A 24953-nucleotide genomic window follows, 5' to 3' on the forward strand; every position below is an offset into this window, starting at 1 on the left:
CACGTTTTAATGATCCTCAAAAAGAACCATTGTATTTTACTGATAGTGATAACAATGTTGTGTTTCTAAATAATTTTATAGATTGGTTGGATCGATGGGAGAAATATTCTTTAGATAACGGGAAGCTGTCTAGAGAGACCCATAACGCCCTACGACATTCTACATATGCGTTGTTAGAGCTTGGTGCTCATTGTGTGACAGATTTAAAAAAAGATTATTTTTTACCAGGATCTGTTCAGAGTGATCCATTAGAGGCACAATTTGGTAAATATAGACAGTTGGCAGGATCACAGTACCATGTGTCTATAAGACAGGTGTATGAATCGGAGTCGAAGTTAAGATTACAGAGCACCATGAAACTTTCTTACAATTCTGGTTCACGTGGTACTGTTACAGTAGATGACTTTGATGTAGACTCTGACAATTTGACGTATATCACAAATTTCTCTGCGTCCATTGCTAATCTTCTTCCTCAAATATATGTTGATGGAAATGATATTGAAAAATGTGAAGAAATATTGCCTATAATTGTTTATCTAGCAGGCTATTGTGTTTTTTCCATTTTGAAATTTCTTAAATGTAAATTTTGTGGTGAAAAGCTCTCTCTTGAACGGGAACTAATATGTTATGATAATTCATATGCATTTATCAACAAACTAGATAGAGGAGGCCTGGCATATCCTCATCCTGATGTTACAAATGCTGTCGTTTACAGTTATGTAATTGTGCAAAAATTAGTTTCTGATCCTCTTGAAGAGATTTTTCTTAAATGTCCTAACCAAAGAGATTTAGCTTGTGAACTAACTATGTTATCTTTAAGCGAATGCGACTTTGACTTCACTCCATGCTCAAATAAGCACACATTCAATGATGTTTTTAAGATTGTTGTCAAAAAATCAATCAATGCATTGTTAAAAAACTATTGTATTATTAAAAACAACACAATAAGTATTGCAGCCAATGGTAAAAAAAGAAAATTACAAACATTGAAGAAGTAATTTACTATAGCATATGCAATTATTAAATTTTTTGTTTCTTGTACCATATTCATTTGATGATTTTTGTCGCACCACAGTCATTTTCTGCATGGCCTGGGCTACCGCGCCTGTTGCACCATTCATTCTTTACTTACGAGGGTTAATCAGATCACAACCTAGAGTTTGTAGCAGATTCTTAACAGCAATATTATATAGCATTATTGTATTTTGTTACATTTTTGGCATTGTATTATCCATCGTATTTTTTTGCCTAACATTTTATGCATTATATTTCTGTTATCATATTATACATTATATGGAGGAAACCTGGGCAGTGTGGGTATTAGAGCTAGTATGTCATATTTATGGCATTGTGTTATAAGTTGTATTTATAGAGTATTGTGGTAAACATTTCTGGCATCGTGTTCATATTTTTGGCATCGTGTTCATATTTTTGGCATCGTGTTTTATACTTTATATTTTGGCATCCTACATATTTCTGGCATCGTGTTTATACTTTATATTTTTGGCATCGTGTTTATACTTTATATTTCTGGCATTGTGTTTATACTTTAAATTTCTGGCATCGTGTCACATACTTCATACTTTTTGCATCGTGTTACAATTACATTTCTGGCATGTTATATACATTATATTTATGGCATGCTATACTTAATATTTTTGGTATGTTATATGCATTGCATTATGTACATAATATTTGTCATGTTATTCATTGTATTTACCATCCTCTTGTGCAGTTTAATTTGTGTCAATAAATGAAATAAAAATATTTTAATGTTGTACTTGACTAGTTTGTTGGGTTTCCCTCCCCTCCTTGTTTGTTATGGAGAAAATTCCTAAATCACCAGAAGGTAATGTTTAAATGTTAAGATCTGAATATTTAGCTGCCAAAGATTTCACTAAAAAACTGAAGTATTTGTTGTAAGATAAAGTAATCTTTTCTAGCATTATTTTAGTTTTGCTGCATTTTTTTCATGAGGCAATGTTATTTAAGAGCTGCCAACAATCACCATTAAAAATGCATATGCTATTACTTTGAGGACCAAGAAAAAATATTGTTGCAGAGAGATCATTACATTAAGATTACATGTACAGTTAAATCCTGTTATAAGGAACTCTCTCCCCTAGAGACTGGAGAAATAACTTTGTTATAGAGGAATTCCAGGTTTTTTCATTGTTCCCATGAGATATATCTAGGAGATTAGAAAAGAGTTAAAACAAGATTTTTGCCGCCTGCATATTATCAGTTACTACCAAATTTAAAATGTTGGCATCTCTTCTGAATCAGTTATCAGTGTCCCCATAAAATGAGTTAAGTATTTATTTCACGGCATAAAACTTATTTTTTAAAATAAATATATCAACTGATCAATAATGTATTAGTTTTATTAAATTCGGTTCTTCATTGTGATTTAGAGCGAAATATAGATGGTTGTGCCATTTCAAAATTTCTTCAAAAAATATCTTTATAGATGGATTTATCATGGTGAATTTTTTTTTTGAGAGGAGTTAAACATTTTAGACGGCAATTCCAAACCAGATTTCAAAAATGTTATGGAGGGTTATATTGAGTATCATTGTAGCGAGGTCTCACTTTACTGTTATTTTTAAATTTATCGCGAAATTAAAAATCCCTTTAAATCTGTCTAGTAATTCTTTAAAAAAAAAAAATGCACGAACATCGCATTTTAAAAAAAAGGGAAAAGTCTTGCAGTGAAGCCGATTGCCACCAATGCATTTTCCTCTGAGCCAATTCGTGCTGACGTCACATTCCAGTTCCGAGGCATTATTTCTAGTGTGGTGTTGCTTTGATCCACCCTGCTGGATCGCCGAAATCGGAGGTTCAGTTTCAGGCTCGAAAAGCTGGTCCCTGGATCTCGATTCAGGGGCGGTGAATAGCAATTTTGAGGTGAAACGCGGTTTAGAACCTGGATCGCGTTCTGAAACTGGACGGTGAATACGGCCGTATGTCATTTCTTATAAGGACACCACATTTTTGAAGATATGAAATATTCTAAGCTGCTGACGAAATCTTGCCGACGGGGGGTCAGTGTTTTGCTGACAGGGGGTCAAAAATGACTGAAAATCTGCTTACAGGGGGTCAAACTTGACTTGAATGGCCCCTAACATTGATTTCAAATTTTTATTTATATCTTCTCAAGCGGGAAAATGAGAATTAATGTATCCGTATTGTTTTATATTATCCAATTGCATCAATCCATATAGTTTAGGATGTTTTCAATTATGGGTCCATATAAATTACATCGGAGAATTTCCGCAGCTTTAATCAAGCATTTTTTGAAGAAAAAACAGGCAGATCGATAACTTGAAGTTAAAAAAAAAATTCGGAATTTCTAGCTCCCAATTAAAAAGAAAAAACGGTTAATTCCTGTTTCTTTAATTTAGATTTGTTTCTTCCATGAATCGCACAGGAAGTCACCATATTGGTTACCTTATGTGCATGGCCCCCACATGGAAGGGGCTGACAGGGCTCTAGCCCTGGGGCCCAGGACAATTCTAATCATTTTTTGCCTTTTTCACGCTATAAATTAACTATAGAAGGGCCCGTGAAAAGTCTGGACGGGGGGCCCGCAAAAGATCCCAGCCTAGGGGCCCTGCTCTGAGATGTGGGGGGCCATGCTTGTGTGTCCCTCAAAAAAGGAAATATCACGAGATCCAAAAAGCCTCATAGAAATTATTGGTTACACAATCAATGCTCAACCACAGTGTATGCAAATACACTAAAATATGTTTGAATTTTTTTTTTACAATTCAATTTTATTTACATACCTTATTTAAAATACTCCGTAAGGTTAGATTGATGCATGTTTTGCACTTTGAGCCTTCATAATTTCATCTATACTAACAAGAGCAGCAAATATTACGGGCCATGTCTCCTCAGTTTGCCCCAGAAAATGGTGTAAAGTTTTTACAGCATGTGTTTAAGCATTTTTCACTTTTTTCTAATTCTTCTGGTGCATTTTCGTCCATACAATCAATAATAATTTTGGTATCAGTCAAGGTGCTGCAAGTTTGTAGTAAACTTGTCCATTTCCACAAAATCTGAAAATGAGAGAGAGAGAGAAATTCCTAACTTCCTCCTAACCAATGTTTTGAAATTTCATTTTCAACATTGTTCTGAGAATCATTGAAATTCAAGTGAACCACCAAATCTGATCTTCCATCACTGAGATGACTGACAACCCACAGTTTCTTGAAGCAATTTCGAATTGCCTGTTGGCTGACTTTTTGCTATGCTGAACAAGCTATCCACATGGCACCCACTCTCCATCAATCATTGTATCCGCCTATAATTGACAAGACCCATGAACACAATGGGCTGTAATGTGAATAATCATTTCTTATCAGGTTCTGTCACATTCGAAGAAAAACCTGATTTACATGAAAGAAAAGGAATTTTTCTGTGTTCTAATTTTACTATTTGTGGTGTCCTTATAAGAAATGACTAAAAGAACTAAACTGATAAGAACATACAACGACACCTAGTGTTGTGTAAGGGGAACTAGTGAGTTCCACCTCGGACATCAAGTAGACAAGATGTCTAAATGTTCTGCTCTTTCCGCTTTATAAATTCTTCCTATCTATATGTATGTAATCTATCTAAGTCTAACGTAATAATAAATACTCATCAAAATAAATACCCATGTGTTATCCACTCGGCTAACAAAGTGTTAAAGAAAACACAACAAGTGGCGACGAGGCCCATCTTAAAAGTTGGATAGAGTATTTACTCGAAGACTGCAAAAGGTAGGAGAAAAAGTTTTTCATACATCTCTGACGATGGAAAATTTAGTTGAAGAGTTAATAAGACAGAATCAAGCTCTAATGGAAGCTCTCAAAGAGCAACGAGGCTCAACGTCAACAAACCAAAAAGTGACGGTTTCGTTTGATAAATACGATGAAGCTTCAGAGACTTTCGATGCGTTTATAGAACGTTTCGAGGCGTTTTTAGACATTCAAAATGTCCCAGAAGAAAAACGTGCTAAAGTCTTAATTTCGAGCATTTCTGCAAAGCTCTACAACTTGTTAAAAAATTTACTGTCTCCGGACAATCCATCAGAGAAAGAATTCGCCATTTTAAAGAATGTTTTGAAGAACCATTTGAATCCTAAAGCATTGATTATACCGAGTAGGCACATGTTTATAAACAGAAAGCAGAACGAAGGCGAAAGCATCAGTTCGTATATAGCCGAATTGCGACATCTCGCAATCGCGTGCGATTATAAACAAGAGATGTTGAACACCATGCTTCGGGATGTTTTCGTCAGTGGGCTCCGAGATAGAGCGATCCTCGATCGTTTATTTGAGGAAGACGACATCGAGCTAGACAAAACAATAAAGATCGCGCTGGCGATGGAGAAAGCTGTTCAGGGGGCGAATGAGATTATCGGGAAGCCGGCAAAATTGAAGGTAGTGAAAGCGGGGAAGAGGAAAACGAAACTGCCCACGCAAGACAGAAACTACTCTGCCGCCGCTGTCAAATATCCGCCGTGTATACGATGCACAGGGACAAATCACGATAAAGACTCCTGCAGATTTATTGCTAGCAAATGTCGCTTCTGTAAAAAAATCGGGCATATAGAAAAAGCCTGCTACGCGGCAAAGAAGACTCAATCGGCACCTAACAAACAGAAACAGATTTCAGTTGAGGAAAACAAAAATGACGTTTCCATGTTTGGGTTAGAGTGGGCATTGAGTGAAGAGCCGAAAAAGCCTCCGATGATGGTTACTGTCAACATAGACAATAAACCAGTGAGTATGGAAGTTGATACGGGTGGAACAGTATCAGTAATGAGCTTACAGAGATTCAGAAAAATCTCGAAGAAAAAAGTTCAACCTACGAATTTAGTATTCCGGACATACAATGGAGAAAAAATTGTCCCAGCGGGATATGTCACTGTGAAAGTGGAGTACGGAAAGCAAAAGTTGCACTTGAACTTATATTTGGTGAGGGAAAATTTAGACACGATTTTTGGCCGTGAATGGCTATACAAAATCAATCTAGACTGGAACTCTCTTAAGGCTGTGAGGACCGCTAATGACATGGATCTCAAAAAATTGTTGGATGATTATAAAGAAATTTTCGACAACAAATTGGGTGAGATAAATAACCATGAAGTGGAACTAAAGCTAAAACCAAATGTTACCCCAGAGTTTCGTAGAGCGAGAACTGTGCCCTTCGCATTAAAAGACCGGGTTGAAAAAGAAATAGACCGGCTTGAAAGAGAAGGCATTATCGAGCGAGTTGAAACTTCAGATTGGGCTACACCAGTTGTTCCCGTGGTGAAACCAGACGGATCCATAAGGTTATGTGCAGATTATTCTGTCACATTAAATCCTAAGCTAGAGGTGCCTCAGCATCCCTTACCAACGTTTGAGGAAATATTCTCATGTTTAAATGGGGGTAAACGATTTTCAAAATTGGATTTCAGTCATGCATATTTGCAAATGAAAGTGCACCCTGACAGTCAACGACTCCTAACCATAAACACTCATAAGGGGTTATACGCCTGTAAAAGATTGATGTACGGCCTAAATGCAGCTCCAGCAATATGGCAGAGGTACATTGATGGGCTATTCCAAGGAATAGATGGTGTAAAAGTTTTTATGGATGACGCCAGAGTGACCGGAACAAATGACGAGTCACATCTCAGGGCTTTGGAAAAATTTTTCAAAAAATGTCAGGAGCATGGGCTGAAGTTAAATTTGAAAAAGAGCACATTTTTTCAAAAAGAAATAAATTTCTTAGGTCACAAAATTGATGAAAATGGCCTAAGTGAAACAAATGAGAAAACTGAAGCAATTTTGAAAGTTCCCGCACCGAAAAACGTTCAGAAAATAAAAAGTTTTCTGGGCATGGTAAATTTCTACGGGAAATTTTGTCCTAATCTGGCAACCATTGCCTATCCTCTCAATGAGCTGACAAAAAAGGACGTTCCGTGGCGTTGGTCTAAAAAGTGTGAGACTGCATTCAAGAAGATCAAAAAGGAAATTTGCTCAAAGCGAATCTTGATGCACTATGATCCTACACTACCTCTTACTCTTGCTTCGGATGCTTCTCCAGTGGGAATAGGAACAGTTCTATCACATGTCTTACCAGATGGAACAGAAAGACCAATTGCCTTCGCTTCTCGTACGCTGACGAAAACGGAACAGAGATACTCCCAGATTGACAAAGAAGCTTTGGCAATTATCTGGGCAGTAAAGAAATTTATGCTTTACTTGAAAGGCAGAAGATTTACTCTCATAACAGATCACAAGCCTTTGGTAGCGATATTCAGCTCGAAGAAAGGTCTACCAGTGTTGACGGCTACTCGACTTCTGCATTATGCCTTGATCTTACAAGCATATCAATTCGATATCATTTATCGTAACACACAGAACCATGGTAATGCAGATTGTCTTTCCCGATTACCTTTAAGGTCGGAAGACTTAGTTGTCAAGGATGACATAGAACTCTTCCAGTTGAATCAAATCGAAACACTACCAGTGAAAGCTCAACATTTAGCAAAAGAGACACAAAATGATGACGAGTTGGGTCCATTGCTGAGGAAATTGAAATTCGGTGAACCTTTAGGAGGGAAGGAAGCCGAGTATACCTTGCAGGACGGATGTATAATGCATGGCCAAAGAGTTTTTATTCCGAAGAAATTTAGAAATCAAATTCTTGATGAACTCCATCAAGGCCATCTGGGCATTGTTAAAATGAAAGCAATTGCTCGATCCTACGTCTACTGGAGGGACATTGATAGCGACATAGAAAAAGCTGCTAAAAACTGTCCAGATTGCTCCAGATTCAAGTCCGATCCGGTGAAAGCAAGGGTACACCATTGGGAATACCCGAGTGCTCCGTGGGAGAGAATTCACGTAGATTTCGCAGGTCCCATATTCGAGCATATGTTTTTGATCGTAGTCGATGCTCATTCTAAATGGATGGAAGTATACCCGATGAAATCAACAAACACGTTCAAGACAGTTGAATGCCTACGGGACTGTTTCTCTCGATTTGGACTGCCTTTAGTGTTAGTGAGTGACAATGGTCCTCAGTTCACATCACACGAGTTTGAAATATTCATGAGGAATAATGGAATAAAGCACAAAACGTGTGCTCCCTTCAAACCATCAAGCAACGGGCAGGCAGAGCGATACGTTCACACCTTAAAACAATCCCTTCGGGCGATGCAAAGATTTCCCGGAAACATCTACCAAAAAGTGAGCACGTTTCTGTTGAATTACAGAAAAGCGCCAAATGCGACTACCATGCAAAGCCCAGGAATGTTATTCCTAAAAAGAGAAATCCGAACTAGGATAGACCTAGTCTTGCCAAATATCAAGAACAGGGTTCAAGAAAGAATCAGAAATGAGGTCACAGACTTCTATGACCGAACTTTCGAGCCAGGAGATCGTGTGGCTGTGCGAGATTACAGATCCGCCAATAACAAGTGGAAGTTCGGAACTGTTCTCAACAAAGACGGAGTTCTACACTACACTGTAGATGTAAATGGAACTCTCTTCCGACGTCACATCGACCAGATGAGAGCAGCTGGCAATCAAGTCCAGCCAAGCTTGGTGATACCCCGAGTTCCAGGCAAACTTTCATCAACTCCTGTCGCTGCTGACTCCGAAGTACAGATTGCTCCAGAAGAACAGACAACTCCGGCAGAGATCAGTAGCGATCTACCAACACCAGCTAAGGCACCAGCGACGTCCAGCAAGCCACCAGCGATGTCCAGTACTCCCGTTCCTTTGCGACGTTCCCAACGAACCAGGAAAGCTCCTGTCCGGTTGGATCTTTAAATTAGCGGGGAGGAATGTGGTGTCCTTATAAGAAATGACTAAAAGAACTAAACTGATAAGAACATACAACGCCACCTAGTGTTGTGTAAGGGGAACTAGTGAGTTCCACCTCGGACATCAAGTAGACAAGATGTCTAAATGTTCTGCTCTTTCCGCTTTATAAATTCTTCCTATCTATATGTATGTAATCTATCTAAGTCTAACGTAATAATAAATACTCATCAAAATAAATACCCATGTGTTATCCACTCGGCTAACAAAGTGTTAAAGAAAACACAACACTATTATTGGGCTTGGCCTTCAAGATAGTTTTTGAAAATTAATTTGCGAGACAGAGAGGTGAAAATGCATTAATTTAGCACAGCAAATGTAAGAATTTTTTTCATTTTTCGAGGTATAGAGTTTTTGAGAAAGGGGTTTGACTGCAAAGCGTAGATACAACTAGTTATAGACGTGTCGCGCTTTATGAACTGCACCCGATTTTTAGCGTTTGTGGTCCGACATTGAAACATCTAAACCTGAGTTATATCCACTCTAGTGAAACTGAGCAATTGATTGCAGTTGTTGCTGATGTGTGCCCATCACTTGAAAAATTTCAATTTCTCAATTTGGATTTTAATATAACTTGAGTGAACATTCGGTTTCCTATACATAAACTTAAAAGTGGATGAGAGGACCAAAGAGATTGCTTTGGGTTTGATGACATGAAAAAGTTCTTAGCAAGAAGATACAATTTTCATGGACTGCATTTGTATAGTTTACTAAAGAACTAGACAGCTCTAGAAATTTTACAAGTGAATTTCAATGAAAAATATCATAATTCAGGATTTGTAGCAAATTCCATCCAATAAGCTCAGAGTTCTTGATGTTGCACTTGAGAATCAGAATGTCAGTCTGAGGGCTCTGGAACATGCAGTGGACAAGAGGAAGCACACTATGGATGAACTCCTCATCAGAGGATGGAATGACAAAAATTTTACTGGTGTACTTGAAATCTTATTGAAGAGCAATCCCAACCCAAAATTGCAATCAGTATTGATTGAAGTGGGTCTTGTGAACTAAAAACATTTGTGAAAAAATGTCCAAATCTTGATAACTTAGTTATGCCACTTTCACCATATTTTAAAACTCATGAAGAGGTTGAAAAGATTCTTGAGTTGTTGAGTGAAGGAGTTTGTGATGCTTGTTTTGGAAGAGAGACGATGAATCTTCAATAAGTCCAATCTATTTAAAATAACTAGGAAAATCAGCTACTTCAAAAGTAATTCATGTCGAAGAGAACCAAAATATTGGAACTTATTTCATTAATACATGCATGTTTAATAAGACATTTCTTCCTACAGAATGAGAACCATGCTATCAGAAATATCTATAATTTATATAGTTTCTTATTTCCAAAAATATAGACATTCATGCAAACCAAGTGATTTGATATTTTAAAATTTAAATTCTATGAAAATCTTGTTTTTGCATTAAAACTTTCTGTAGTTTAAATATCAGCATTGTAAGTTCCGACAAAAATAAATGTGCTTGATACATTTGACATGAATACTCTTATTTAAAAATATGTCTTCCCTATTATTTACTTAAAACCATTGATATATAGCATACATATTTTCATACACATGTAAATATTGTCTCAATAAAATTTCATTAACTTATTTGATCAAACTATGGTGGGTTTTTTCTTTTTTTGTGCAACAAGGTGTTTTTTTTAATGAACGTAAGAACTAGTATAAAACTAATTGTGCAATTTATGATAAATTGTTGATACTTCCAGAGTTGGTCTGATTGAATCAAAAACTATTTGCATGCAGCCATTCGAAATTGGATAACAACTATTTCATTCAGGTTCAATTCATCACAGAGTCGATTGGAGGTGATTTCTTACAAAGAATTGTATCATGGGATGATATATCTTGTCCCTGAGTAGATAGAAGAAATACATTATGGCTCTCTCTCCCTTCTGTCAAGAATCCTCATTGGGTTACCTTGTTAATGGGAATTGATTTCCCTTTACCTCAGCATTATCTTTTCTACCTCCCTACAGTTTGGGAAGGTAAAAAAAATATTTAGTATATATATCACATAAAGTTGTAAAGGAAAAGAATTGAAAACCTGCTTTCTCATCTTTTTTTCCTTTCTTTCCATGTGTATTAGCAGTAATACCAGTTTTGGAGATTTATCTCCAGTACTTCAACTATATGTAAAGGGATTAAAACACTAGGAGATTACTTACTTCAAGAATCAAAAAATGGCTTGTTTGTAACGAGTTTTCTTTGAGGCACTAAAAATTTTCTATGATTGATAACTACATTGAGGTGTGCAGATAAAATTCTCAGATTCCTGTAAAGCTGGGATTACACTATAAAAGTTTGATTAAATCCCTTTTATAAAACTTGAAAAATTCAGCCAATAAAGCTCATAGGTTACATTTGAGCAAATGCAACAGATAATCTTACTGGTTGAATTTTTCAAATTTTATAAAAGAACTTTTAGAAAACCTTTATAGTGTAATCCCGACCTAATAATGTTTTCACCAACATAAAAAAAAACACCAATGCCTGGGAGAAGCTTTAAAAAATATTTTGGCCATTTTTTTCTTGGAGAAAAAAATTTGCTTGGTTCCTAATTTTTTTTAAGAATGTTCAAGCTTTTGACTGGAGAAAAATATTGTAACACAGGATTGATAGGTGGAATATACAGGGTGCATGGCATTTTACTGGCGAGCCATTGTGTGATCCTAGAGGTATGCTTCCAATATGAAAAAGTTTCTAAATAATGTGTAGTACTCATGTCATTCATGTTTCAAAGGGGTTATACAGTTATTCAAATAAAAAAAAATTAACTTTTTATACAGTCCCTGCATGTCCCAAAATCCAATTAGAAAGTTGTTGCCCTATCTCTCCTGATGCCAACAAAAAAATTACACGTTTCTAAAGTGAAATATTCACTGAGATATTCAAAAACCAGAGGAAAGTTGGGAAAAAAACAACTCCAAGTGCGAAAAAATAATTTTACTCACATTTAATGTTGTTTTCCCCCCCCAAATTTTCTCCGTTATTTTTAATATTTCAACAAACATTGCACTTCGGGAAAGATATGGCAACAACTTTCTAATTGGGTTTTGGGACACACAGGGACTGCGTTTACTTTAATAACTATACAACCTCGTAAAACATGAAAATACCACATACCTGTTGGCTATGCACCTTGTATAAAAACCATTAAACCGTACAATACACCTCTGTAAATATTCCTTTGAGGAATTTGCAACAACTTGATGCATGCTGGAAAATGTGTGTACATGTGTGGCTCCATTGGCGTATGCGGGGGGGGGTGTGTTTGGGGTTCAAAACCCTCCCTTCAGATGAGATTAGTGTTATTTTGTAATTTTAAAAAACAAATTCATTTTTGGAAGGAAAAAAATAATGAAAACCCTCCCTTAAGAAAATCCTGCACACACCTATATGTGGCCCTAATGTTATATGCTGGGAGAGTTACTTTTTCAAGAAGTGCTGTCATCTGTCTTCCACATTGGAGGTGAAAATGGCCAATGTCTAAATTCTCATATTTATGTAAGTATTGTATCGAAGGCCTGCAAGCACTCTGCTGAGAGAATTTATTCAGTGGGAGACCAGGTTGCATTTACGCCTGAAGCTACAAAACCACACAGAAAAACAATATCAACCAAAAAATCTTGACAAATCCGAGGCTGCCATTGACCACAAAAAAAATTGCATTTCACTTTTCTGAGACTCCGTAGTAGACATATTGATATAAATTCCAAAAATTTTGTCAATCACACATAGAAAAAAGTAGGTTTTAATCAAATTTAATTGCAATGGAGACCTTGTATTTGTCACAATCTCTGTTGTTCAACTTCATCAAATAAATGTCTGGCTGTGGACTTCCAAAACAGCATTGCTTATTTCAAGCAACATTTGATAAAGTGTTTTTGTGTGGTTTAGAGACCAATGTGCCCAAGGAATAAGGTACCTAGAAATTGGGGAAGACTTACCCACCTCAAAACAGAAACTGGTTTTGCTGCTCCAAGTGATGTGGAAAACAATCAGGATAAGGAACGCTGATTGGCAATCATACTGGCTTATAGAAGTTTCCTGTCCATCATTTTGAATCAGTCATTTTCCTTGCCTTAAGTGTAGGGACAGTCTGCCAGAGGTTGTACACCCCAAAGCAGAATGTTTTACATTGTTCTGCAACGAGCCCTCGGCTGCAGAAAATGTTCTGCGGTGAAAACTCCCACAATAGTTTTTTCCTTCTTTTATTAAAATCCTTCCAGAAATTGTTCTGTGCAATGCACATTAGTTTTTAGTATATACTACTGTGGGATTTGTGCAGTTTCTTTAAATTTTGACGTTTTCAGTTTTTTTTTTATTGAGCTATGTTATACTGCATTCATGCAGAAAGGTCTGCTTAATATACATTTAGTATTTATGGTAGACATTGAAGGAACAAGAGAATACAGGGGTAAAAGTGTTTAATGTAAAATTGGTAATCATCACATCCTATAATAGTAATAATAGTGTAATTAAGAAAATTATATTTCAACATTGTTTTATTTACAACCTAGATGATTCTGCATTTTGTCTTAAAGGTTTTTTTTTTAAAAAAAAAAATTGACATCCTTATTTGCCTTTGGCAATTTATTTCAACTTTTATTTTCTTGCCGAAAAAGGATTAATACTACATCAGCTATAACATATATAGCTATTCTCTACCCTAATAAGAGGTTCCACTGTATTTACGATTTCTTGACAGAAACCTGTCTTGAACGGAATCAGAAGATGGTTCCATCGATGATTGGTGTTTTGATGTGCACCTTGTTTTATTGAGTCTCTAGAGTAGACATCTTCAACCTGTTGCTGATGAGCACTTGATCAATGTCCCGATTAAACACCTTGTACAAATTGTATTCAAGGATTAAAATCATTTTTTTCATCTATTTGTATGGTTAGATTTGCTGTAAGGGGCCATTCAAGTATTACGTAAGCAGATTTTTAGCAATTTTTGACCCCCCCCCCCTCTGGTCAGCAAAATTTCATCAGCAGCTTAGAATATTTCATATCTTCAAAAAGGGTGGGTTGATGACATAAGCAAGCAACCTTCGAACCCCCCCCCCCCCCTTGCCATCAAATCCGACCCCCTTCCCCCCTCAATGCTGACATAATACTTGAATGACCCCTAATGGTGCTCTTTCAATGATAGATATATGCAGTGCTTGCGACTGCAGAGCTGGTAATGCTCAAAAGAGTTACTCATTTGTTATACTCATACCACCCATTTTCAACACTGAATTAGTACATTTTGACTTGTTTCTTTCTGCACACCTTTGGCACAACTCTAAGTTTACATATAACTACTACTTCCACTATGGCTGCTGAGTCAGTCGTGCTTATGTATGACTCCAAGAAAATTTGCCAAGATAAAAAAAGTGCCAAATGGTATGGTTATAATGGAAATCTCTTGAGGTTTCATAAAGGTTCCACTGTATCTAGAAATTAAAAAATCAAAAAAATTACAGAAAAATAACATACCTAAATATTCATTGTATTTATCAGAAAAAAAATTATAACACTTAGTAATTTTTATTTCTGGAATATTTGTTCTCTTCGAAATCTTTTTTTAATGTGGGGAAAACAATTTTCCATCAAACACAAACATGTCTATGCTATTTATACACTGAAAAAAAAAAGTTCAAATGAATTGACAGTTAATTAAAATTCTGCAACAAATGGATGAGGACGCACGTATGGCAATGACTTCTTTCTTCTTGTGTGGAATAATTTGCAGTTCAGATCTTGTTAACATAACATCAAACTCTCTAGTTTAGGAGTTCACAAGGGATAAGCTGTCTCGAGCAAAAAATAATCCAAATTACAATGGCAAGACTAAAAATTCAATTTTTTTGGGCTCTCATCCTCTGGTCCAAGAAGATAATGATATGTTTTTACAAAAACCAACAAGAAATTACAGAATACTTAACTAAATATAAATTGCATTTATGAGGAAAAGAATATCTTTTTAACATTCAGCAGCAAAAGGTCGAGGACCCAGGTATGGTAATGACTTCTCTTTCTCCTTGTGTGGAATCATTTGTGGTCCAGATCTTGTCAACATGACATCAAACTCTGGTTTAGGAGGCCACAAGGGATAAGTGATGTCTCGAGCAAAAAAGTAATCTAAATTACAATGGCAAACAAACTGTAGAAATTCAAGTTTATACGGATTCTCATCCTCTGGTCCAAGAAGATATGTTTTCAAATCGAAACCGTCTTTAGGACTCTTTGTTGTTGGTATCAGCCAGGTTATCATTGCATACTTTTCACAGTACTGGTCTTCTAAAAACCCTTTAATTAAAGCATAAAATACACCTTCCTCGAAATCGACGAGTGATACAACATCCCCAATTTGAAGATAGGATCCTCTGTAGCACATGGATGAACTGGTGCTGGGAATAAGGATTGGATTTGGAGTGCGGGAGCATATTTTTCTTACAGCCAGCCTTCGATTCTTGATTTTTGATGCAACACTAGCTCCATTACTGCCACCAGCTTTAGCTTGTTGTTTAACTGTTGAACTTTTGACCCGAGTACTCTTTCGAAACGTGAACGGACATTCACTTGCGTTATCCTTGTGTTTATTAATCGTTGCTGTTCTCAAAGAGCAATTGTTGCATATAACACTCCCGTCCTCATTTCTTCTCCATAGAATTGACGTATTGCTTTTACATATATAGCATTTAGGCTTTGCACCGAATGGCATATTCGTGCGTAAAAATCTTACCATCTGACTGCTTCAACCGAGGTATAGCGTCGCTAAACTTCAAAACCTTGTTCTTTTCAAAAATATATCATAAATAAAACAAATTCAACACATTAGACATTATACGTCGTTTATACTTACCTAGGGCTTTAGGGCGGATTTGAATGCATCAATGCAATATGACCATACGACCCGTATTTCCTTTTTCTAGAACGTCGAGAGTGTAACAATACTTTAAGCCGGGTTTTCCTATAATTTATATCCATTCCTATTTTTTATAGGAATAGGTCTTTTGCGCAGCGTGAACTGAATTGGACCATTTCGCGCCGACAGAAACGTGTTACATAATCACGCTACGCGTTTGTGTTTTCCTAGCGACACGATTCTTCGTATTCGGTAGGGGTTTTTTAAAAATCAAACCGTCATTTTGATAGTTCGCATTCTCTTATGAAAAATGTTGTTTAATATCAACGTTATTTACATAACCACGGTATTATCAATTATCTCTTTAATTAATTCCTGAATTATTTTATTTCGTTCTGAGTTTTTATTAAATATTATTGTTCGTTCCAAGGTTTTGACTTTTCATTAGCTCTAAATTTTCTTTCATTATGGAGTTATTTTTAATTTCGGAATTAATTTTGAGATTCATTAATTTCAAAATTCAGTATGAGATTCATTAATTTCTTAATTCATTATGGAATTCATTAATTTCTTAATTCATTATGGAATTCATTAATTTCTTAATTCATTATGGAATTCATTAATTTCTTAATTCATTATGGAATTCATTAATTTCTTAATTCATTATGGAATTCATTAATTTCTTAATTCATTATGGAATTCATTAATTTCTTAATTCATTATGGAATTCATTAATTTCTTAATTCATTATGGAATTCATTAATTTCTTAATTCATTATGGAATTCATTAATTTATTAATTCATTATGGAATTCATTAATTTCAGGATTTTCATTGATACACCGAATTTTCACTAATTTTGTGATTGTTTCCAAATTTTATAAATTGTCATTAATTCTGAATTTTAATTAATTTTTATGCATCCATAATTTTTATTAGTCTTTAGAGAAAAAATCCACTTTTATTTTTTTAATAGCCTACGAAATATTTCCCATTAAATTTCTGAATTCGGCTTTAATTTCGAATATTCATTAATTATGATATTTTATCGATCGATAGAGGAATAATATTTCATTAAATCTGAAATTTAATTATTAATTTCACTAATTCTGGTGTTTCATTAATCTAGTTGTTTTCCATTAAACATGAATTTCCAGCAGTTTTGGAATTATTTATTAATTTTTAATTATGATCAATCCTTTCATTTGTTTTAACTTTCCACAAGTTCCAAATTTTCATTCATTATGGGATTAATATCGGAAATTAATTTCGGAAAAATTCCATCAATTAAATTCCATTAATTTCGGAATATTCGTTCATTCTAATTTCTGTTAATTATATAATAATCTTTAATTTTATTGTGATTCATTCTAAATTTTGAATTTTCTTAAATTCTATATTTTCATTAATTTTCATAAACCCTGAATTTTCATTAAAATTTTTATCCCTCCTAAATTTACGTTAATGTTTATCTATTTTCAATTTCGATTAATTTATGTAAATAGTTTTCATTAATTTATGTAAATAGTTTTCATTAATTTATGTAAATAGTTTTCATTAATTTATGTAAATAGTTTTCATTAATTTATGTAAATAGTTTTCATTAATTTATGTAAATAGTTTTCATTAATTTATGTAAATAGTTTTCATTAATTTATGTAAATAGTTTTCATTAATTTATGTAAATAGTTTTCATTAATTTATGTAAATAGTTTTCATTAATTTATGTAAATTCATTATTTATGTTATTTTAAGGAATAATTTATCAGAAAAATCTGAATTTTCAATAGTTTTTAATTATTCATTAATTTCGAATGGTCATCAATGCTGATTTTTTATTTCTTTGTGTTCACGTTTTTATATACGGTATTCGGTATTTTAATATATTTTTCAGCGCACTCCCGTACTTTATATTTTAATTAATGTTATGCCTTCATTAATGTAAACTTTACTGACCAATATATAATATCCAGGCCAGTGGCGTCGGAGCCGGGGGTGCTGTGGGTGCTCGAGCACCCACGAGAATTTGTAAAACAGGTCCGAGCACCCACAGAATTGATTCAGAAATCGAAATTTCCTATATGGAACTCAAGACGAGCACCCACAGGTTCGAAACACTTCCGACGCCCCTGATCCAGGCTCCAGGAACCTCCCAAATGCCAAGTTTGCAGGCCCCGAAATCGTTTCCTTTTGAAAACGCTCGTGCACTTGAAACGCGTTCGAATATGCGCATCCCCTCGCTACGCGTGGGGTGTGTTGACGTCATCTCACTCGGGTCCCGCCCACCCGCGAACGCTGCACGTGACTGAATTTGCGCGACTCAATTAGGAGGTGACGCGACCAGCGCGCCCGTTGAGAAAGCATGGGGAATCTGGGTTGCCAGATGAAGCCAGTGATCGCTCTGTTAAAGGGACCAAGTAAGCCCAAACAAACCCTGGCTTCCCATGCTTTCCTATGAGAAACATCCCCGTTTTTAAAAATCATTTAAAAATTTTCTATTTACTTTGGGAACTCGATTTTTTCCCCTCAAATTATATGGATGTATTTATACAATCGAACGAGAGCTTTTACAATTTTAGTTGTTATTTGTTTTCGAATATTAACTTCAACAACATGGAACCTTTTGCAAAAATAATCAAAATTTACCCATATCTTGTGCCCCAAAATTCCTTCTCGGCATTTTAATTTTTAAAAAAATTATGCCAAAGCATGTAATACCTCAGTGCTGAGAGAGACACAATGTTTAAAGACACTTGAACAAGCGGTGTTTGAAAAAATCTGACTTTTTTTTTTGCGAAAAACATTATATATGCAAAACATTAGCATACATAATGCCTTTCAACTGTTTATATTAACATATTGTAGAAATACTTCCAGTCCAGGTAGAACAACAAAAACTCGAGCACAGACAATTTTAGATTTCAAATTCAATTCGAAACTGTTTTTTGTCAAATTTTCGTACACATACCACTTTAAAAGCAAAGTAATAGGTACAAAATGAAGAGGGGAAAAAACAGCCCAAGTGATTATTTTCCTAAATACTATAGGCCAGAGAGATGACTTATCGCGGCTCGTAAAAAAAGTTTTTTATTTTTAATATTTTTTTTCTCAATACTACATCTACATAGCGGAAGGTTCGGATGGGCGGCATATATTTCAATCATACATATTCAAGAATATGAGAGTGGAACGGAAGAAGGGTGGCGAAATTTGTACAGCCTACAGGCAGCAAAACCATAAATACACAGTGGCGGAGGACACTCGAGCACTTCCAGTACTTTGAGGCACGGGGGCGGCAAAATGCTGTTTGTCCCGGGTGGCAAAAATCCTAGCTATGGCCCTGTCAGAAGGTGCTCGAGCACCTCAGGATTGATTCAGAAATCAAACTTCCTCATGTAAAGCTTAAGACGAGCGCCCACGGGCCGGAAACACTTTCGAAATGTGCCGGATCTATGATAATGATGAACGAAACAAAAAGGCAAAATAAACAGCTAAAAGAAAAAAATATGAAAATTGCATTTTATTGGAGCTTCATATTATTTTAATTAATCATATTTCCATAGAAATTAATGTGATACATCGAATTTTTAAAATAAATTGAAGGCACTGAACTAAAAACTTGTGACGATTTGAGAGGGAAAAATGATCTACCCCTTTCAAAAATAAATTAAAAATATAAAAACCCCTTATACAAGGATAAACTTTTATCTTTCTCCTTTATTGGATCATGTAGATTACCTGAAGATGCATTAAACAGTCATGGTGCTTAAATTTATTTAGTTATTAATATTTTAAAAGAATTCGATCCGGCAAAACACATGTTAAGTATAGGGAAAAGAGTGGTTTGTTTGGGCTTAGGCCCCTTTCACACGGAGCGGATGCGGATGCGGGTCCGCATACCCTTTCAAACGAGCGCTGAAGATGCGGACGAATCGCCCGCATCTTTAGTTCGAAAATCGTGCATAAAAACTGTTTTTTCGCAATTTTTGTAATTATTTTTCTCCTTCACCCCTGATTCAGTGCCCATAGGCAGCCTAGAGGCATTCTTTGGTGGTTTTTATCATTGAGCCTAAAGATGCCTCCATTCCGATCCTCACAAGTAGTCGATGGGAGAAAATATCTTAAAATATTTTCAAAAAATTTTGAAAAAAAATCTGTCTTTTCGAAAAAATATGAAAGAAAATTCCAAAAACACATCCAATGTTCGAAAAATCCAATCCAAAAACATCCAAAACATTCGATGTTCCAAAAAAAAAAAAAAAAATTCAGCAAATATCAAAGAATTTGCAAGTATAAAAAAATAGGAGGGGTTGGGACTTTCAAAATGTCTGTGCTTAGAAATATTCACATCACAATTCTGTCTTAGGCTGGGATTACACTATAAAAGTTTTGTAAAAGCTCTTTGATAAAACGTGAAAAATTCAACCATTAAGATCACCGGTTGCATTTGCTTGAATGCAACCGATGCGCCTATTGGTTGAATTTTTTAACTTTTATAAAAGATCTTTTACAAAACATTATAGTATAATCCCGGCCTCAAGTACGGATTACACTATAAAAATTTTATAATAATTCTTTTAAAAAAGCAACTAATAAATTTATCGGTTGCACTTGCAATTTATTAGTTGCTTTTTTCAAGTTTTATAAAATAACTTTCATAAACCTTTTAGAGTGAAATCCCATCCTTAGATCAGTCACTTCTGAAATATAAAATTTCATTTTTTTTAGTTTACAGACTAAATATTGAGTAAAATATACTTGTAGGTATCGAGGGAACCACCAAAAATATTCAAGCGCTAGGGTGTTCAAACGTCTTAATCCGGCCCTGAGTGAACACCGTACGTGGATAACGTTGTTTAATAAAAGTATTTTTTTTAAAGTTTAAAAAAATTAACAGATTAAAAATTTAAAAACATAACAAATATTTAAAATAATATTTCAGATATTCATATTTTTAAATAATTTTAAAAATTTAAAAAGAAAAAAATTAAAATTTTTAAATTAAATTTAAAAGTTATTAAAGTATGTAGTCAATTAAATATTCGTAATGAACAGAACGGCTTATAGTTTTGGTCCCGTCAGTAGCCGTTGTTGACAGGTTTTATTATATAAAATTGTGAAATATGGACAAAAGGCAGTTAAAGTTTCTATATCTCAATCTCAGAAGGAAACGGAGGGATACACGTATGTAGGTACATTATATTAATGAGCAGGGACCATCATATGGTGTTTTTAAGGGTATTTATGGCAAATAATTAAAAAAATTCCGTGAAAAATCACCTTCAAAAAGTAGCCAAAGATGCGGACGAATTCGCTCCGCATCCGCATCGTCTGAATAGCTCCGAATAAACCTATTGTCAAAACTTCTATGTGCGGATGCGGAGCCCGCACTTAGGTTTTGACACATGCGGACGACGTCCGGACCCGCATGAACATTTCCTAGGTGCGGAGATTTTTCGGCTCGTCTGAAAGGCGCAGTATATTCCAATTGTTAAAACTTCTTCCGGACCCGCATCCACTCCGTGTGAAAGGGCCCTTACTTGTCAGCCCATAGGGTTGCCACAACGGCTTCAATTTTCGTGATTGACATCACCTCCTTGTATTCTTTCCTCCATGGCATGCTCCGGTTTGAAGGGAAGGAAAAGAAAACACACAAGAGTGAAGAGAATATCGGCAAAACCGCGGCGCACGACGCATTTGACTCCTCCAGAAGCAGTCGTCCAATCACGCTCGACGTAAAACGCTGTCGTCAGGCGTATTGCGCTCTGCAGGAAAACAGTCATGCTGCTTTTCTTACTGGTGAGTGGACGGCGTGTCGCGCTGGGCAATTCACGTTGCACGCGGCAAAGGAAGCCTGCTGCTAGGAAAACCCGGCTTTAAGGCCAGGTTTTCCTAGAAGTAGCGCATGCAGTGTGAAAACTGATTAGTCAAAAAACCTGAATTTCAAGTTTTTAACCAATCAGCGTTTCACTCTGCACGTTAAGTCAAGGGAGATTTATGGTAGTATCTATCCGTTTGCGGACACTTGCTGGAAATGGAAGAAAAAGGAAATGCAATAAACAGAAACAGGAGTTTGGTGGCTGCCTTCATCGAGAGCGGTTGTGTTTTTTCTCCTTCGCTGAATCTCCATTGCGAAGATTTCCAAGGATAGCGTTAGTATCATAACGCTACGGAGTTGTATCATCTTTCAATCTACGGACTTCGACGTCTTCGTTACCGTGGGACCGGTGGATTTCTGCTGTGGTGCTTTCTACGTCTATTTGGAAAGTTCGACAGTGGTTTTCTCCTCCTGCCTGGTGTCTGTGTGTCAGCAAGGTGTCACTTCTGATGATGTCAGTGTGCCGCCCCCCCACAGTGTTATGTCTGCCCCAAATTTGCCCCTTGTGCTTTCTTCTCTGGATATCTTGTGATATATCTACCAATTACAAGGTAAGTGGTATTATACGTGTAAAATATGGACCGAATATGCCCTTTTGCAAGCTCTGATGTGGATGTGGTAAAAAAATTATGTTCGTGGAAGCTAATGAATCTAAGGCGTTCAAAAACAAATTTCAGGAATTGTTGCTTGGTTTTGTCAAAAAAAAGAAAATTGAGGGTGATGAACTTAGTCATGTTGGGGTGACAATTGCAATTTGGCTAGAGAATTTGACATTATCGTCATGGCAGATTATGTCTTATGGGTAACAGCTAATAAAGAGGACAAATCACCAAAATTTGAGAACTTTCTCTCAGATGCAATTACTTATTTTGATTTTCTGAATTTGGAATCTTGCAAACACAAGCAATCAGCTATGTTTATAAAAAAAATTGATGATGCTCCACTTACTTCTACCCCCCTAAGCAATTCGATTAGAGTTGAAAAGTCTAAAGCTAAAAAAAAAAAGAAAAATAGGACTAAATCCTTTGATAGCTCTAGGGATAACGAAGGGAAAAAAATCCTTGGATTCTATAGATGACAACACTCAAAAGGTCACAGGTGTAAATGACCATAAACTTAACGATAACAATTTAGAAGTCAGTGACACAAATGATCAACTGCCCTCCATCTCATGCTCTGTGCATGACAATACATCTGAAGGGGATAATACTTCGTCAAAAAATAGCTCATCAAGTGGTAGCAATAATTCTTCAAGTACCACAACATCAGACAACAGCAGTTCTGATAATTCATCAGGTAGTCATGGTATGATCAGTGAAACAAGGACTAATGACTAGGGCGGCTTCACATAAAATTTCTCCAGAAACAAGCCTATTAAATATCCCTGAAGATCAACAAACAAATTGTGGTGCACCTGACGCACACTTCCACTGCACCTGACGAAACACAAAATTTAGACATAAATATTCCCAACAATAGGAATTTATCTAACGATCACATCTTTAACTCAATTCCTGATTCCCCCTCCTCTGATAATGATGCAGAGTCTGGAATCACAAATGACAATAGCTTTATCACTGTAAAGTGTAAAAAGAAAAGAAATGATAAATTTCCTTCTAGAAATTCTAATGGAAAAGATAATGTTCCCATTAATACTGCAAATAGAGCTCCAGGAAATGCAAGAATGATGGGGCATAGGGGAATTCCTCAAATTGTACTCTCTTCTTGGGGTGATCAATGGCTCACAGATTTTGTTATAATTAAAAAACAATATGAAGTTCCCCCCACAATTCAAGACAACAACCAACACACTAATTTTTCAAGTCTACATTGAAAACGACTATAGGTTAGTTACAAAATTCTTTGATGAAAAACAATTTAAGTACTTCACTTATCAGACTGCTGGAGAACGTACATTGAAATTTGTCATCAGGGGATTGCCAGCAAATATTTACCCTGATGAAATAAAAACACACATCGAATCCAAACAATTTAAACCAATCAAGGTCTCTTATATGAGAAACTTCCACACTGGCAGAGCCCTTCCCTTATTTTTAGTGGATATTCCGATATCTGATAAAAATTTTGCGAATATTACAGAAATAGCTGATATTGGCATTCAAATTGAGAGATACAGAGGTTTACAGGGTCCACTACAATGTAGATCCTGTCAAGAGTTCGGTCACCGCTTCTTTAGTTTCTGGAAAGCCCCTGTTTGCGCTTTTTGCAGTGGCTCTCATGAAACTCGATTTTGCAAAGATAAAGGTAACCAAACAAAAATAAAATGCTATCAATGTGGTGGCCCTCATACCTCTAGTTTTTCGGGATGTCCATCCAGACCCACTTCAAATGAAAATAGAGGTCGCATTTTTGTTCCAATTGTGCCACCTGATTTATCAAGGGTGGAACGACAGACTCACTTCCCAAACAAAAGTTCTGAAAATAATGAACTTGAAAAGAGGACTCACCACTAAATACTGGAATCTTCACAATTAGTCCCTCTTCTCGCACAAAGAGATGGAAAATTATTAATCCCACTATAGCTGTAGATGAACAACAAGTAAAAATAAACATTGAGAAGCAAAAAGAATTACACAATACTATTAGAAATGGTATCCACCCACTTGCTTCGGGGAAGGATATGGTGCAAACTGTATCAGAAGCCAAGTTGACTCTTACAGAAATTCATGCGAAAATTTAGAGAAGTCTTAAATCAACTCATGCTACATACAAATCGTTATAATATCACTTCAATATCAGGAATCGATAAAGAAAACGTTGATCAAAATATCACACTCATTGAAACTCCTATGGAAATAAATGATGATGTTTCTGACAATAGTATAGGAGTAAACAATAAGCACTTACCCTGTACTGAAACCGTACAAGAAAATATATCAGAAAGGTCACAATCTGATTATAATACTTCACAAAAAAATCAAATCTTGAACTACACTGAATACAAACAGCTGAGAGAAATTTTTACTGAATTCTTGAGTGCTGCTGGTTTATCAACACATAAAATTAATTTAGCTCTACAAGCTTTAATTACTATTCTTTTATTGCCCAATATATAGTTAGTACAAATAGAGAAGCACCCCCACGTCTATTAGTTATGATGGCGTGGAATGCCAACGGCATCAAAAATAAAATTCATGAATTAAAAGAGGAACTTTTCAACAATAAAGTGGACATTTTGATGATCAGTGAAACTTGTTGTGGCTTCTACAAAGCCAACAATTTAAAATAAATGGATATACTGGTGTTCGAAAGGATCGACTACATGGACGGGGTGGAGGGGTTGCAATATATGTGAGAAATTCCTTCTTC

General features: G+C 35.6%; 2 protein-coding genes across 2 annotated transcripts; one reads left to right on the forward strand and one right to left on the reverse strand.

Annotated features, from left to right (window-relative positions):
- Nucleotides 1-4799: 4799 nt before the first annotated feature.
- LOC149084884 (uncharacterized) lies at nucleotides 4800-6484 on the forward strand. Its single transcript, XM_089233815.1, has 2 exons — nucleotides 4800-6368; nucleotides 6452-6484. The coding sequence occupies exons 1-2, from the start codon at nucleotides 4800-4802 to the stop codon at nucleotides 6482-6484; spliced, it is 1602 nt and encodes a 533-aa protein (XP_089089941.1).
- Nucleotides 6485-14406: 7922 nt separating this feature from the next.
- Nucleotides 14407-15706, reverse strand: LOC149084885 (GATA zinc finger domain-containing protein 1-like). Its single transcript, XM_089232620.1, has one exon. It carries the CDS (start codon nucleotides 15624-15626, stop codon nucleotides 14862-14864), a length of 765 nt encoding a protein of 254 aa, XP_089088746.1. The 5' UTR covers nucleotides 15627-15706; the 3' UTR covers nucleotides 14407-14861.
- Nucleotides 15707-24953: the final 9247 nt, after the last annotated feature.

Source organism: Pholcus phalangioides, unplaced genomic scaffold (genome assembly GCF_987345545.1).
Source record: "Pholcus phalangioides strain wild (caught in Gottingen) unplaced genomic scaffold, Ppha-v1.0 ptg000007l_1, whole genome shotgun sequence".
Taxonomy (NCBI): domain Eukaryota; kingdom Metazoa; phylum Arthropoda; class Arachnida; order Araneae; family Pholcidae; genus Pholcus; species Pholcus phalangioides.

What these genes read in the sequence shown, in the direction of transcription:
- LOC149084884 (XM_089233815.1), top strand. Translation starts at nt 4,800, where the DNA reads ATGGAAAATTTAGTTGAAGAGTTAATAAGACAGAATCAAGCTCTAATG. An exon ending in CATTAAATCCTAAGCTAGAG is followed by an intron (nt 6,369 to 6,451) that starts GTGCCTCAGCAT and finishes ATTGGATTTCAG; the next exon opens with TCATGCATATTTGCAAATGA.
- LOC149084885 (XM_089232620.1), bottom strand. Translation starts at nt 15,626, where the DNA reads ATGGTAAGATTTTTACGCACGAATATGCCATTCGGTGCAAAGCCTAAA.